Raw genomic sequence first — 17542 nt, forward strand, 5'->3', positions numbered from 1 at the left:
GGGTTCAAGCCCTACATCTAAACTGACTTGAGCTCACAATTTAGACTGACGCTCTAGTGCAGTACAAGAGAAGTGCTGCATTCTTGCAGGTGACATGGTTTCAACATTGTCATTTTAAACCAAGGTCCCGTACAGATGGATGTTAAAGATCCCGTGACATTATCTGTAAACAGAAGGGAACTGCTCCCGGTGTCCTGACCAAAAATCCTCCAGATTAATTGCTCATTCACTTTACAGCTATGTATAGTACCGAACGGTTTCTACAAACACAAAGTCGCTTTGTTGCCAATAATCACCTGTGAATCACTGAAACGTTTCAATAAACAAGGCACTATAACAATTCAACAACAACAACTTGCATTTATATAGAGCCCTTTACGTGAAGTAGTGTGTTGGAGCACTTAAAATTCAAGTTCGTTCTTTGCTACTCTGTGGCTCACTGGTATCACTATGAGAGTGTGGTCAATGATCATGTATCCAGGTGACTTGTGGTCAGCTTCTTGCTGCTACGGTGCTGTTGGGGAAGCAAAGAATCTTAACATTGGAACCGGTGGGACCAACCCTCTGCTCTCTTTTTGATGCCATTTGATGCTATGAGTGAGTAACAAGAGAGCACAAAAGAGATTATTGGAATGTAGAATTCTCTGCCACAAACCGTAGTTGAAGCAGACTCCATCAGTTCTTTTGAAAGAGAATCGGATGGTGCTGGGAAAGGAGGAACACTCAAGGGTATGAGCGAGTAGGAGAATGGGTGGCAAATGTGGAGGAAAACAGCTATGTAGACTTGGAGAGGTTGAATGTCCCGGTTCTGTGCAGTATTTCTCTTTGGTTCCCCTTCAAAATAATTAATGGACTAATTCATTAACACAGGGAAAGTTTTGTGAAATGGTGTTACAGCACCTGAGTAATAGTATCAGCCTGTGCAGCCCAGCACCAGATAGCCTGGTCTCTATAAAATGCATGGTATTTTTGTTGTTATCTCTATAAGCTTTCCGTAGAGTCTATGACACACAGTGAGAGCAAGGTTGCAATTGGATTATCACTAATCATCTTAAATGGCAGCCTGGTGCAACGTCGGACATGAATTAGCTGAAGCAGCATCTGCTACAGCCTGTGTGGATTCTCCGACCACCCTGTGTGTACCTGTGTGGACTCCCTCACCCCCATGTGTCCTTCTGGCTGTTCAGGTCAACGTTAAAGATCTTATGACATTATCGGAAAAGAGAAGGGAGTTTCTCCCTGAGTCTGGTAAATTGGTCAGAGGCCTACAGGTAAATTGATCATTCACATCTTGGCGGTTTGTGGGGACTTTGCTGAAGCTTTGTTTGCCTACAAAAAAAGTCACTATACTTAACAAAGTTCTTAGGTGGATAGATTTTTGTTAGTGATAGTATCAAGGGATATGGAGCAAAGGCGGGTAAATGGAGTTGTGGTAGAGATCAGCCATGATCTAATAGATTGAAGGAACAGGCTGGAAGGGCGGACTGGCCAGTTCCTTTTCCTATGTTTCCTTTTAACCCGGAGTCTCTCTGGTTTCTGTGCCAGGTCTCTTGCTGGTGTGGCCCAGCTCCTTGCTCCCTGTGCTGTTCCCTGTGTCCCAGCATCAAAGTGTCATCCGGAACCCGTCTCATGTACACACTCTACCACATTCTCACCTCCACCGTATGCTGCCTGATGCTGTCCAGGACAGCTGCTGAAGCGATCAAGGAAAGTGTAAGTGAACTTGGGTGCAGCGTGTCGTGTTCAGTGTTCCTCTTACAGTCACGTATTGAGCCATTCTCCTCCTGGTAGCATCCCAGTCAACAACAACAACAACAACAAGATTCCATTTATAGAGCGCCTTTCACGTCAGGAGGACGTCCCAAGGCGCTGCACAGTTGGGTCATGACCCGAGCAGGGGGGAAATGGTCAGGGTGAGGGGAGGGAAGGGAGGGAGAGAGGAGGGGGGAAATGGTCAGGGTGAGGGGAGGGAAGGGAGGGAGCGAGGAGGAGGAAGAGAGTCGAGAGGGGAGCTGAAGGCACGGTCAAAGAGAAAGGTTTTGAGACCGGCCTTGAAGGAGGAAAGGGAGGAAGCAAGGCGAAGGCACTGGGGGATGGAGTTCCAGAGCCTGGGGCTGAGAGGCTGAAGGCCCGACCACCGATAGTAGGGCGGTTGGGGCGGGGGACGTGGAGCAGACCGGAGCCAGAGGAACGGAGGGTACGGGCAGGTAGGTAGGGGGATAGTAGGTTGGAGAGGTAGGAGGGAGCAAGGCCGTGAATGGCCTTGTAGGTGAGGATGAGGATCTTGAAATCAATCCTCTGGGGGATGGGGAGCCAGTGGAGGCGAGCGAGGGTGGGAGTGATGTGGTCCCGAAGCCTGGTGCGGGACAGTACACGAGCTGCAGAGTTCTGAATGACCTGCAGCTTGTGGAGGGAGGTGGCGGGAAGGCCGGCGAGGAGAGAGTTCCCATAGTCCAGCCTTGAGGTGACAAAGGCGTGAACCAGGGTTTCAGCAGCGTGAGGGGTGAGGTAGTGCCGTAATCTGGCGATATTCCGGAGGTGATGGAAGGCGGTGCCAGTTGTGGTGCGGATGTGAGGGAGAAAGGACAGCTCAGGGTCGAACAAAACGCCGAGGTTCCTGACTGGCTTTGAGAGGTGGAGAGTGCAGCCTTGGATGCTGATGGTGTCAGCGCCTGAGGTGCGGAGGCGCTGACGTGAGCCAATCAGGAGGGCCTCGGTTTTTCGCACGTTGAGCTGAAGAAAGTTGTCTCTCGTCCAGGACTCGATGTCGGACAGGCAGGCTGTCAGGACATCGGTGGTCGTGGAGTTGAGAGTAGAGGAGGAAAGGTAGAGTTGGGTGTCATCCGCATACATGTGGAAGTTAACCCCATGTTTGCGGATGATGTCACCAAGGGGGAGCATATAGAGGGTGAAGAGGAGGGGACCGAGGACAGAGCCCTGAGGGACACCACATGAGACAGTACGGGGGGTGGAGGAGAAGCCATTCGTTGAGACGAAGTGAAGACGGTGGGAAAGGTAAGAGCTAAACCATTCAAGGACAGTGCCTTGAAGGTTGAGGTGGGAGGACAAGCGGTGGAGTAGGATAGCGTGGTCGACCGTATCGAATGCTGCCGATAGGTCGAGGAGGACGAGGAGACAGAGGGAGCCCTGGTCACAGATGGTCAGGATATCATTGGTGACCTTGACCAGGGCAGTTTCTGTGCTATGAGCAGCACGGAAACCTGACTGAAGGGGTTCAAAAAGAGAATGGGTGGAGAGGAAAGAGCGCAGTTGGGAGGCGACAACTCTTTCCAAGACCTTGGAGAGAAAGGGGAGGTTGGAGATGGGCCGGTAGCTTGATAGCTGCGACGCATCAAGGGAGGGTTTTTTCAGGGTGGGCGTGATGATGGCAGTTTTTAATGGAATGGGGACAGAGCCAGAGGAGAGGGACAGGTTTATGATGTCAGTGATGTGTGGGGCAAGAAAATGGAGCTGGGAGATAAGGAGTGGAGTGGGGATGGGGTCAAGGGAGCAGGTGGTTGGTTTTAGGGATAGGATGAGTTCAGTGACAGAGGGTGGGGAAACGGGTACGAAGGTGTGTAGGGGAGGATGGGTAGGAGTCGGAGTGTGGGAGGGAAGGGGTGGGTGGTGGGTGGAAGTTGGAGGGGAAGTGACCGCGGAGCGGATTCCCTTGATCTTGGATTCAAGGAAATCCAGCATCTCCTCGCAGTGAAGGTTGGAGGAGATGACCTGCGCGGGGTGGCGGGGGGACGGAGGAGTCGGGATGTGGTGGAAAACAGTAGCCTGGGGTTGTTCTTCGCCTCCAGGATTATCCTGGAGTAGAAGGACGACTTGGCCGAGGCTAGAGTGGAGCGGTAAATTTTGAGGAGGTCCAGCCAGATTTGTCGGTGGACCGTTAGGCCAGATTTGACAAAGGTGCGCTCAGCAGCCCGCACCTGGCATTTCAGTGAGCGGAGGTGGGTGGTGTACCAGAGGGAGGAGCGGGAGTAGGAGACAGTGCGGGAAGTGATGGGGGCAAGAGTAGCTGATGATGGGCAGCCCCTGACTTTGTGCAGAAATAATAATAATCCTTTCATTTGATATAGCGTCTTATTGAGATGTCTCATCATAAGCAACAGGAAAATAGCTCTATTGCTTGGTTACTATTATTCTAATAAAACTGGAATGTAATGAGATTCCAGATAACGTAGACTCTGAGCTAACACATGCCCAGCATGTGCAGATGAAGGATTGTCCAGGGTGTCCACAAAATCCTGTTACTCCCATGTTTTGTTTTCTGCAGTGCACTGGCAAACAATTGAAACACATGGAAGAATGATGATAATTGTATTTAGTGTTTAATAACTGTTTTTGGACATCCAGAGAATTGGTGTGTGTGTGTGTGTGTGTGTGTGAGCGCCTCATTTTCATGGTAGATAAGGATCCGTGTTCGTTGTGACATCTTCTGTAAGATGGATGGAGTAATGAAGCAAAATGCATCTCTGACAGCTTATTTCAGCTCCTCAATAGTCTCATGTCGCTGTTTTGTAACAGAGGGTTTTAGAGCACTTTGTGGGCACCCTGTAGAGTCAGTGCTCTTTCTCTCCAGGTGCCTTTCTACGGGATGATCTGTGATCACCTGCAGCCGGGCTCGGACTGCGACATGCTGATTGGTTACTCGGCCGTCTACAGGGTTTGCTTTGGGACCACCTGCTTCCACCTGCTTCTCTCCATCTTCCTCCTCAACGTCAAGTCCAGCCGCGATTCCCGCGCACTCATACACAATGGGTAAGTGATGGGGAGCTACCTACAGGGCAGGCTTTATTGTTTTGTTTGTCCTCTCTCTCTCACTCTCCCTCTCTCCTCTCCACAGTTTCTGGTTCCTGAAATTCCTAATCCTGGTTGGAATGGCGGCTGCTGCTTTCTTTATTCCAGGCGAATCCTTCCTGCACAGTGAGTGGGAAAAAGACAACTCAGGGATAAATGCATCACACAATCTGTAATTAAGACATGGAGACAAGGAGGTTTATCCCTGTCTCTGTTGAGTTACTGATCTCAGCCGAGGCAGGGCTAGTAATAGCCTCAGTGTATTACCTTTGTTAGGGAGGATGAAATCAGCCAGGGTTTCTGCTCCTGAGGTTTAAGATTCCTAGTCTTGACCTGTAATTTTGCCTTAAAATTTAAGGTGGCACATAGTTGTGAAAAATTTGGTAAATCTGTGAATTGGAAGTCAGTTCAACCTGCACGGTGTCTGATCTCTATACAGAGCCACCCCCCACCCCCAACCACCCCTCCCCCTGGCAGGTGTATGTTTGTGTAATAATTCATCCTCAAATTCGGTATAGCGCCCTTTACATCGAGAGGACATCCCAAAGCGCTTTACAGGATAAGGTGTAAAGTGCAATTATTAGATGTTGTTACACCAAGGTACTGTAATTTTAGCTCACAGCCACGAGATGGCAAGGAAGAGCCATGCATTGAACTTGACAATATTCTGAATAAAATTAAGGTGAAGTTTTAACAGTGATCCACTATAAAGTGGCAGTCAGTATTATTCTGGGTCCCAACATAAATCAGTTCAAACGAAAAAAATTTCAACTGGATATTAAATATATTCAGCGAAAGTATGTACTGTTGGTATGCACAAATTCATTCCAAGTCATCTGTCAAGTGCCTGATATCTGCACAGACAAATGACATAGACAAAAAACAACTTGGTGTTTATACAGCACTCTCCATGCGAGTTAGCATCTCAGAGGCTGCAAAGTTGGACACTGAGCAGGGTGGGAAGGTGGGAGTGAGTGTCCTTTGGCTCGGTCGAAGAGATAGATCTTAACATGGGATTTAAAGACGGATAAAGTGAGTCGAGGTGGAGGGATTGATGGAGGAAGTTCCAGAGGTTAGTAGCGTAGTGGCACAATGATGTTACCTGGTGCCACACTGAGCCCTACATGGAATTTCATTCCATGGCTTATGCTGTGTTAGTGATCTCAGTCGGGCCAGCAATCAGGGCTACATGTGGCCTGCTTAGGAATCTCCCCTGCTCTTGATCACTCTCCGGAGATCCTCCCTCCACCTGAGCTGGATGTAAGTGTGTGTGTGGATAGGTATGTGGGTGTATGTGTGGGTGTCAGATGAAGACAAGTATAGGCTCAGCTGTGATGCCCCTTCAATAAGGTAGCACTCAAAGCCTGTGCTCTCACCTGAAGATGGAATGTGATGGTGGGGGGGGGGGGGAGTTAGTCAGGGTGAGGCACCTGTGGGACTCTCCTACCAATGAGTCAGCACCTACAGGAGGGGAGAGAGCGCGTCCGAGGAAACAGCCAAAGCTCAGCCACAGTATCACTGCTCTGATCTTCCTTGAAACCAATTCAAGGACAAATTCTGTTCTGGATTAACTCAAGGTCTGCCTCTGTTTATCCTGATTTCTGTGGGAAACCCTGGCCCCGATCTCAGAGCTTGAACATGGGCTCAGTGACAATATGGCACACTCAGTGACAGCACACTGTATACACTGTGAACATATTTAATGTTTCACCCACAAAACATGCAGTCAGTTCAGTTTACAGTATATTCTGTGAAGCGTTTTGAGGTGACTCAATGATGTGATAAGTCCTAAAATGTGATGATTATCATGGTGATAATTATCATATCATAGCTCATTTATCACCTCACATAATCCTCAAAGTTCTCTCCTCTCCTAAAGGCACTGACTTGTGTTGGACGATGGTTTCATGTGCTTTACTTGATTTCCATTCTTCAAGTGAGCGTCAGAGTTTCTAGAGGCATCCCAACCTGATCCTGCCCTCACCCAAATCCCGCATACATACATTTCCAGAAGTGAAGAGAAGTGGTGTCCCTGGAATAACAATCAGGGGTGGGGATCCCTGGCAGAGATTTCTCTTCCCTGTCAAGCTTTGAGTTTAACATGCAGAAGGAAGTGAAGACTGAGGGAGAAGAGCTCCACACTTTTGAGGCCCTCAAAAAGAATGTGAGCTCGAGGAAGAGACTGTGTTTTGATTTGCAGACAGTTGGATGCAGAGTGAAGGAACGGGGATTTGGAACTTGGAACGAAAATAAGGTTAAAGGTTAGAAGAGCAATGACCAGAGTAGAACTGAGGAAACAGGCAGATGAGAGATATGAGAGAATGTTACTCTATCAATCGTAAATATGTTTTTGTATTTTGTTCTGGAGTGTGTCTGTGTGTGTGTGTGTAAGGCTGAGAGATATGAGACGGGATTCAATCCTTAGACTCATTTGGGCTTTAAAGAATTACCATTAGGTCAAGAATATTTTAGCAGACTATTTAATCATCAAAATAATCAATTGATGTTCTCAGCCAATCTGTGACAATGTGAGCAACAGAGTGTTGCAAACAAGAACACTTTTTTATTGAACAATAATTAATGCTATTGTCTCCTCTCCTCCTGGCTCTGGGATGGGTTGTTGCTCTCCAATGCGGTTCAGTCTGGCGCTACATTGGAGTGATCGGTGGCTTCGTTTTCATCCTCACTCAGCTCGTCCTCATCACTGCATTCGCTCACTCCTGGAACAAGAATTGGTGAGTGTCCGGCAAACAGCGTTGGGCTGAGCTCGGGCTCGGGAGTGGGAGATGGGCTGTCCACAGGGATGCTCGGGGGTATGGGTGACACTGAGATTTGGGTTTAAAAGGTTATAGATTGCAGGAGGGAGGGATGACTGAGAGAGTGAGTGAGAGAATGGAAGATTGAGGGAGGCAAGGAAGAGGAGACAGTTGAAGGAGGTGAAGATTTCATAGCCTTCATTACCTTGGAATAAATGACTTAGAGGAGAAGAAATTGAGTTAAATATCCAGGGCTGGGTAGGAAGGTCACAGACAGGATTCCTTCACCTGATCGCTCTCAGTGACCCATCCGGGACAGTACTCACGTGCAGACTGATAGTGAGGTAGGTGTAAGGTGGAGCTTGTGTATGGAACTGTTAACCGGATTCCCTTTCTTCTCCAGGATGACAGGAGCGGAAGAGGACAAGCGCTGGTTCCTGGCAGTGGTGGGAGCCACACTGGGCTTCTACACCATAGCTTTGACCGCCTTCTCCCTGATGTACAAGTTCTACACACATCCCTCTGGCTGCCTTCTCAACAAGTTCCTCCTCATTCTTAACTGTGTCCTCTGCTTTACAGTCTCATTCCTGTCTGCCACTCCCTGCGTCCAGCAGAGTAAGTGAGAAAGAAAGAACTTGCATTTTATAACACAGCAAAGCTCTTCACAGGAAAATTAATGTCCAATGGCGTCACTGTTCTTGTAGGCAAACATATTGCGCACTGCAAAGTCCCACAGAAAGCCAAGACAATGCGAGTAACTCTCTTTCTAATAGTCTCACTGGATTGTTAATTACCTGAAGAACAAGCTGAATAACCTGAAACACCTTGATTTAAATCCTCAGCCGACTGATGGCATTCCCTTCAATGGAGCACTGGATTGCCAGCCTTGCCGTGAGCTCAAGTTCCAGAGTGGACTTTTAACCCACTCTTTTCTGACCCAGAGGCGAAAGACCTACCAAACAAGCCAAGCTGGCACAAATGCCTTCTTGTGTTGACAGCGAACACTGCGAGATATAGAGAGGAGGGCGTGGATCACAAAGATCTCCCCTGCAGGAATGAAAGAGCCATTGACAAAACACAAGATTGACATGTTTATTCTTCCCTAAATTATCTCTAATCTTTTGATTAGGTCTCAAAAGGTCAATTCCCACTGGAGAGGTACAATGGGAGCTTTAACATCCTCTATCTCTCTTCGCCTGGTGATCCTGTGCTTCCAGAGAAGGGGCTGGGAGCATTTTTTAGATTACTACTAGTGAGGCCTTTTCACTCGTAATTTTATAACAAGCACAGAATGATGCAATGAACAATGGATAGGAGTGGAGTAGAGGCTCTGTCCCTGAATCACAGATTGAGCTAACCCTGAGAAACATGATTGCAACATGTCTGAAAGAGAAACTGCAACAAATCGGTAACTACAGCGTGTGAGAATCAGAGTGTTAACAGCACTGAAAAAGGCCATTTAGCTCCTCATGTCAGTGCCGGCTCTGGCTTCCCCCACTAGGGCTAACTTGGTTGTCTCTGTGGGTCACTGCTGTGCGCAATTGGCTGTCCACAAAATATACAGTCAATTCACTTTGCAGTGTATTCTGTGAGGCCCTTTGAGATGCCTCAACAATGCTATATGAAGTGCACGGATTATTATCATTAAATTTCACACTGTCTCAGCTGTAAGAGCGTTGATCAAAAATGTAAGATTGTGCAGAATGTTTTGAAAACCGTTCAATTCAACGCAAACTCAGAATTCAGACTTTTTTCTTTAATAAATACAGAAAACCTGCTTTCAAATTAAGTCTGAATTTCCCCAAAATTCTGCACGATCTTAAATTAAGACAATGCCCAAACCAGGGGCAACTTGGGGCTTTGGTGATAGAGAGAACGAATGAAATTTCACTGCTTTGACGCGCGGATTGTGAAGGTGGCTCTTTATGTTTCATTTCAGAACAGCCGCGTTCCGGCTTGCTTCAGGCCTCCATTATCAGCTGTTACGTCATGTACCTGACATTCTCTGCTCTATCCAGTCGCCCACCTGACAGAGGTCAGTACCCAGACCCCCGCCTCCTCAAGGGAAGAAACTGTGTGTCTTTGTATTAGCAGTAATATGTCATTTAGGCCCCTCTCACCATTGAAGCCTTGGCCTCAATATCTCACTTAAATGGTTGATGTAGAGGCCACAATCTTAGGCCCTGTGTTGACTGCACCTGGAACATTGGGGAACCGGTCTGTGCTGAAGGACTCTACACTGATGAATGGGATGAAAGGAAGCCTCAGCCCCATCTCGATCACTACCCTGCCATTTTCTGAATGGCACAAGGACAGGTACAGGCAGTACCTGACCCCGCAGAACAGCAGAGAAACTTGTCATGTAATAAAAGCCATGGCATAGATACCAGAGGATTTGGATGGGTGGGCAGGGGGATCCCATTCCAGAAAGGAACTGTGTTGGTGAAGGCTTGGCCACCGATAGTAGGAGTGAGCAGTAAATTAGAATCAGATGAGTGCAAGGCAAGGACAGAAAAGTGGAATTGGAGGAGATTGTAAAGGTAGGGATTGGAGATTTGAGACCAGGCTCTTAAGATGTTGAAGAATAATTTAGCTGTCCAGTCAAAATGAAATGTAACCTTTCCTTTTCCAATTTTCTCAGTGGAATACCAGGGTCAGAACATAAGCATCTGTTTCCCGAGTGTCAGTAAGGATGGAATGCAGACTGAGGACACTTTGGTAGCCACGGTTGGTGCTGCTATCATGTACGGCTGTGTGCTGTTTGCTTGGTAGGCACTTTGTTGAATGATTTGATTTTTTTTAAAAAAATGAGTAAACTGGAACCACAAACGGTCATTTAAGATCACTTTCTACAACTGCCCATAACTTTTACGGAGATTCATTCCATCCTCTCTGGTTCCTACTAACATGAGTGTCAGAGTGAGCCCAGCCCTAGTCCGAGCCATATGGTACTCAGGCTTCATATTGAAGAGGATCATAAACCATTGGCAGAAAGTCAAGGTAGCCAACTCCAACAGTAACTCCAATCAAACTAGAGTGAATTTAGAAGACTCTTCAGGACAATGGGCCAGGACAATGGGAGAGCTCTCTATTCTTCTTCTAAATAGTACCATAGGATGTCCATCTGGATCACTAGACCCTTGGTTTAACATCTAATTGGAAGTAAAGTAGCTCCAACAATTCAGCACTCCCTCTGGACTGCACTGAAGTGTCAGCCTAGACTGTGAGCTCAAGTCCTCATGGAGGGCTTGAAGCCAAGAGACCAGAGTGCTGCAAACCAGTCAATCTGATCTTTATGAGCTCACAAAGCTCACAAATGAGTTCCGGCTGTGTGTCCCAGGAGTGAACTAGATGGGGACAGTTTAAAAATAGTTTATGGATGTTTAATGGAGATTTATGGTCTAATTTGTTTGGCCATATATTGCGTGGTTTCTGCTTGTTATGAATTGGTCCCAACTCAAAGCAGTTTATTAAATTACTGAATCAGTTCTTATAACTTGTTTGTAGAGATTATATCAGCATGGGAATGAAATGCTTAAGCAATCAAGAAAGTTGCACTTTTCAGAGCTACCCTGATGGCTGAATGATTAAATGCACCACCCAGTGAGGTACTATACCATACTGATGAGGAAGGTCCCAGGTTTGAGCTGGGTTATATCAGTCAGGTTGCAGTTGAGGCTACAATTGGCCTCTGTGCCCCTGAATTAGGGAGAGTAAAGTCAGTCAGGGCTTTTAGTCCTGCTAATCCCGATCCAGAGCTCACTGCTGGGAGATTGATGTCAATTAGAGGCATTTTACCTCTGAACTCAGAACACACACACAGACACAAACACAAATTTGGATGAAATTTCACTGGTGAGAAAAGTTAATATCTCACATTCATAAAAGGGATATCGCATAACCACAACTGCCAGTAAATTGTGCACCTTGGTAGAGAGAATGACTGAATGATGCAGAAATCTCAACAAACCTGAATCAAGATTTGAAATTGGTCGCTGGGTGGGATTTCGTAGTTACACATCCAGACGGGCACTGACAAGCTCTGTGTATAATTACCCTATGATATGTGAGTTTCTGATTCGTATCTTTCATTTCACAAGCAATGAAGCCTCATACCTTGCCAGGGTTTTTGGCCCTTTCTGGATGATCAACGTGTACAGATATGAATTCAAGGTCAGTAAACCAAGTATGTCTGTACAACTCCTCATAATAATAATCATTGCATTTGATATAACATCCTTCATGTCAAGAGGATGTTTCAAAATGTTTCACCGGATTTACTGTGTATTTTGTAGCCATTTGCACACAGCAATTCCCCACAAATAGGGGAGACAAATATGAAGTGAGTGATCAATTTTATCTGGGGGGATGGTTGGCCAGGACACCGGGAGAAACTCCCTTTTCTTTTTGAATAGTGCCAGGGGATCTATAATGCCCACCTGAACAGGCAGACGTGATCTCAGGTTTAAGTTTCACCTGAAGGATGGCACCTCCAATAATGTCAGCATTGCATTGGAATGGCAGCTTAGTCTACACAAGTTCTAAGTCATTTATTCTGTTTCTTAATTTTCTCATTACATCAAGTTGGCAACTTGGCTCAGCTGGTAGGGCTCTCATTCCTGTGTAAGGAAGTTATTAGTTTAAGCACTGTGCATTTTGAGACATTTAAATGTTATAGGTGTGATATCAAATGCAAGGATGCCTTTCATTCTTTCTTACTTCCTTATCAACAATTCCTGAAACAGTCTGATAATGACAACAATGGCTTGCATTTATACTGTGCCCCTTCACATGGGGTAGCAACAGATAGGTTACAATTCATAGTTGTTTGTCACAGATAAATTGCCACAGCACCATTTTATTCCCTTTAATCTATTTCACATCTTGTAGTTTCATTTGGGTATATTTTAAATTTTAAGATATAAAACAGTGAGCTACTAGTTTACTTCAGTGTCTGGTGGGGGAGCTGAGCACCCAGACCAGGAAAGTCCCTGGTGTGTTTCCCTGTCTGTATTGTACGGGCTAAAGTTGGCTTCTTTGTGTGCTTTTGAGGTCGGGAGAGAAAAACAGCTGGAAATAGTTCCTACTCCTGAACACTGTTCAGTTATCTCAGATGAAGCATACTTGTGTGTGTGTGTGTGTATCCATGCGAGTTTGTGTGTGTATTCACGTGTGTTTATATCTGTGAATATTTGTATGTGGACCTCGGGTGAGGACAAGGTCATCAAATAGCTATTAAAACCCCCAGTTACATAATCCCTTGCTTCCTTCAAGACCCATCTCAAGACCCTCCTCTTCCAGCGTGCCTTCGGTCACCCTCCTACCTCTTCCCGTCTTCCACCCCTTCTGATCCCAATCTCAACTACCAGCTCGGGTGTGGATCCCTGACTGTCCAGGGCTTTGGGATGTCCTCCTGACGTGAAAGGCTATTCAAATGTAATTTGTTGTTGTATGGACTCCCACATGAAGCCCAGCGGCTTGGATTAACTGCTAAGAAATGGTGCCTGTGGTAAGGTACCCTAGTATGAGTCAGTGTTTTCAAGAGATGAAGGAACAAGATGAAATAGCCAACATGTTCTAGCACATGTGGGATTCTTGCACCTGATAATTTTCTGATGTGAGTTGTCAGGGAGGGAGTGGCTGGCTCACAGAGCAGTTATTATTATCACATCATTGCCAGAATGGTACAGACCCATTCACTCCTGGAGAGATTGGTATCTACCAGTCAGTCAGATTGTATCAGTGACAGTCAAAACATGAGACCAGCCGACATTCTCCCTCTCCCTCCCAGGATCTCAGTGCTTCACACAGGCAGGAGACACTGTGAGATACAATATCGCATTTCCATGGCGACATGGGCAGAACTGATGTGTCTGGGTGGGAGGCTTTAACCCCATTAAATTCTGCTGTTCTGGTTGTCATACATTCATGATATTTAATAATAGCTTTTCAATTGCAATCTTATACAACAGCCCAGTAGTCTCATCATTATAGCACTAACCAGCCAACTGAAATATCAAAGGATTATAAATGTCAGCAGAATTACGAGATTGGATTGCTGCCTTAAACCCACTGCTGGTTCCTCTTTATAATGATCTGATTGCTCAATTCACTTCCGCGAGATACGTTCTCACATCTTGTCACCTTCATGTGGCAGGTAAAGGAAGGGAGCAGTGAGAAGGGAACAAGTTTTGGAATGATGACTCGGTGGGTAATAATAACACTAGTAAAAATCCTAAGATTTGACATAGCGCCTTATCATGTGGCTGAAACTTCTCAAAGCGCTTCACAAGGTTTTGTGACTGTGTATTTTGTAGGCGAATGGGCAGTCAGTTCTGTAGAGCAATGTTCCACAAACAGCCATGGAGCGAATTAACAATTTTATCTGGAGGATTGTTGGCCAGTACACCCTTCTTCTTTAAATAGTGTCGCAGGATCTTTCACACCCACCTTTATTGTCAAATGAGACCTCGTTTTACCAATTCATACGAAGGACGGACCCTTTGATAATTTATCGCTTCCCAAACATTGTATCAGTATGTCAGCCTCTACTGTGTGAGATCGAAGTCCTGACGTGGGGCTTGAGTCACAACCTTCTGACTCAGATGTGAGGGAGCTACCACCTGATCAAGGCTGACATCAAAAGACAAAGGGCAGAAGCAATGCTTAGAGTGACACTGAGCCCATACAGACATTAGAAACTTTGTTTGCTGTAACAACCTTCTCAACACTCCACATGTAGCGATGGCCCTTACAGTCACTCAGTCAGACAACTTACACTGATGTAGCATCTCATCCAAATGAAATGTCACATGAGACTCTCAAAGAATGAGATGGACTGGAAATGTAGATAATGTTATCGAGAAAAACTTGGCAGCAAGTGTGCATGAGCAACATCCCCCGCACACAAAGGGATCAGCGGCAAATTAATTAGATTTGAGGGCTGAATTTGGATGAGGCAGGAATATGAGCCAAGATAACTAGGTGGAAAACTAGCTATGATTGTGGTATAATTGTGGGGTGGTGTTTGGGAAGAGTGACCTGCGGATATGAGGGAAAAGTACCTTCTGGCCAACATTCCTCCAGCAGCTAAATTGGTCATTCACCTATTAGTTTTTTTCGATGTGATAAGATGCAATGAAAATGCACATTCCTTCTATTTTTTCAGTCTCTTAATGGAAAACATGGTTTCTTGTCTCTCTTACAGAAAGCCTCCTGCCACTTTTGCTGCCCTGATGAGGATGAAGATGGAGGTGAGTTGACGGGACTAATGTAGTGGAGGCAGCGGCTGTTCCTGAGATAATGTAGCATTTTCTTATTCTTTAAAATCTCAACTTCCCCTCCTAGTCCTATGCAGATATCTAATCTTTGTATATAAATAGAGTGGCAGGTTTCATGTACTTCTACAAGTTGAAGATCGACCTATTTGTGTCTGTGATCTTTCCTTTTCCATAACCTGTCTATGTATGTGACCAGTTTGTGAATCACTTTACACTTCTGCAATTTTGCTAAAACACCATCCTCAAAGGCCTTTAAAGATCCCATTTTTTTGAAGGAAAGTTGATCTCAGCTCTTCCAGATTGATCAATAGGACATCAAGAGCCAATAACTCAGCACTGGACTCAAGGGCGAAACCTTGGGCAAGTTTCCTTACTCCACACGCCTCATAATAATCCCTCCAAAACAATAATAAAAATTGGTCATTTTCAATCCACAACTCTTTGTAGGACACTGCTGTGTGCAATTGGCTGCTGCATTTTGTCCACAAATATACAGTCAATTCGCTTTACAGTCTATTCTGTGAAGCACTTTAAAAGATCGAATTATTTAAGAATTCAATGATTTAATGATAGAGTTGAGTTGATAGCCTTGAAGCTTCTTCATCCAAACCTGTCTTATGAACTGATTACTGATCATTTTTTTGTCCTGTTTTCTCTCACATATCATAGTTTCATTGGTTTTCATTGTATTTTGAATGCACAGAACATTCGTATGAGATTGACAACAAAGGAGGCCAGAGAGTGATACAGAACGAGCAGGACAGCGTTTCCTACAGTTACTCCTACTTTCACTTTGTCTTCTTCCTCGCCTCTCTTTATGTCATGATGACCCTCACAAACTGGTTCAAGTAAGTTGCCCAATGTGAAGAATTTTTCCAATGTTAGATACCAAATTTTAAGCACGATTATTGCTTTGACTGATCTCAGCCAAGATGGCTGTGGCTGTCAATTGTTGGCATCAATGCCATTGGGCTGAGATACCAGCTGTTGTTGTTATCTGGTTACATTCCTCCCCACCTGTCCTCAAACGCGTATGCGGGTTGGGGAGAGAGTCGGAAATGATCAGTAAAAATAATTGATCTTTAATAATAAAGAGCGATTAAGGAATTACATTTGTGTAACATTTCAGTCTAGCGTACAGTACAGATTACAGTCTACATAAAATAAATTCTCCATTTAAAGTTGGCTTGATCCAGATGAAGGGACAATTCATACTGAAAGTTGCTTCACTGTGTGTACAAATACATATGTAACTGGGGGGAATTGACATAATTTTACTTTCTAAAGATCAACACGGTTCATTTTCTGTTCAATTTTCTCTCCTGGCAACATCTCAGCTACGAGTCGGTCTCTCTGGAGACAACCTTCTCATACGGGAGCTGGTCAACCTTCTGGGTAAAAATTATTTCGTGCTGGCTCTGCGTCTTGATGTATCTCTGGATTCTCCTGGCCCCATTGTGCTGCCTGAGCAACAACCGGCGGAGGGTCAGCCACTCCAGGTAGCACCCAGGCCTGGCACCAAACTGTGGCCTCCAGCAAGGGGGTGGTGGGGGGGGGGGGGGGGAGTTGTAGTCAAGTTCATGCCTTCAGCTTTTCCCTTCCTTTCACCATCCACAAGCGCTGCCAGGCACCGTGAGACTTCTTCGCTGCTCGGTCAAACAGAGGGGGCTAGGAGTTTCTCGATCCTACTGTAAAGACCTTCATGGTCAGACCTTGGGATAAGATGATATTTTGTTTGGTTGGACTGAAGTTGATCCTTTCTGCACAGAGATGCTATGATCAGCTCCCTCATTCCTGTGCAGTCTATCTCCAGTGCAGTTACCCACCGAATCGTGACTGCAAATGGTAGCCACGTGGAAGGGTCAGTGGATTACATGGAACAGCTCTTGAGGACGAGACCTCACATTTGATCCTCAAGGAGAGGCTGAGGTTTGGAATGAACTGGATGTGATGCCATATAGGAGAGGCCTATGGATTCGATATGGCTTCATACAGGACAAGCCTATGAATACAGATGTCATGACACTATTGGAAAAGAGAAGGGTGTTTCTCCCATTGACCTAGCCAGTGATTCTCGAGATAAATGGTCATTCAACCTTATAGGTGTTTGTGGGACTTCGCTGGAGCTAATAGCTGCAATTTTTGCCATCAAAAACAGTCACAGTAATTATAACAGTAATTATCTGTGAATCACTGAGATGTTCAAAATACCAAGGTGCTATAAAAATGCAAGCTTCTTTATTTTTTTCTTCCTTTTTAATCTATCTGTGTAGATGTGTATTGTGAATTCTCTTCCTCCCTAAGAATGTCGTCCATGAAACATGGTGTGACTTTGGGAAGTTTGTGTATGATTGAGAACAAAAAAGTTCCCCTGGCTCAACACATCAGGACTTGATCTAACCATAGTCTGTGCGCGTGGAGTGTTCGGTCTGTGTTAGTGCTTTAATCCTATCATTATTTAGTACAAGATTGTTTTATGAATTTCATAATGTGCTGTGGGTTAATCACATGTGGGAAACATTAGACTCAAGTAGAGAATCAACCATTAAATCAAGAATTAAAGGCCTGAAATGAGCTAAGTTAAGCTCCAAAACAGTTTGGTATAATTTGTTATGGACTAAGCACATGTGCAATTAAGGGGCATTTCAAAATGGATTTAATATATCGGTCAAAAATCTGACATGCTTATTGTGCTGTGTG

The 17542-nt window shown here is 45.4% G+C and overlaps 1 protein-coding gene across 1 annotated transcript; it reads left to right on the forward strand.

The window, feature by feature from the left end:
- Positions 1-1614: 1614 nt before the first annotated feature.
- Positions 1615-16345, forward strand: serinc4 (serine incorporator 4). Its single transcript, XM_007909960.2, has 11 exons — positions 1615-1713; positions 4589-4767; positions 4853-4932; positions 7448-7541; positions 7966-8177; positions 9502-9597; positions 10204-10330; positions 11663-11735; positions 14770-14815; positions 15546-15690; positions 16180-16345. Exons 1-11 carry the CDS (start codon positions 1630-1632, stop codon positions 16343-16345), a joined length of 1302 nt encoding a protein of 433 aa, XP_007908151.2. The 5' UTR covers positions 1615-1629.
- Positions 16346-17542: the final 1197 nt, after the last annotated feature.

This window comes from Callorhinchus milii, unplaced genomic scaffold, assembly GCF_018977255.1.
Source record: "Callorhinchus milii isolate IMCB2004 unplaced genomic scaffold, IMCB_Cmil_1.0 Scaffold22, whole genome shotgun sequence".
Lineage (NCBI taxonomy): Eukaryota > Metazoa > Chordata > Chondrichthyes > Chimaeriformes > Callorhinchidae > Callorhinchus > Callorhinchus milii.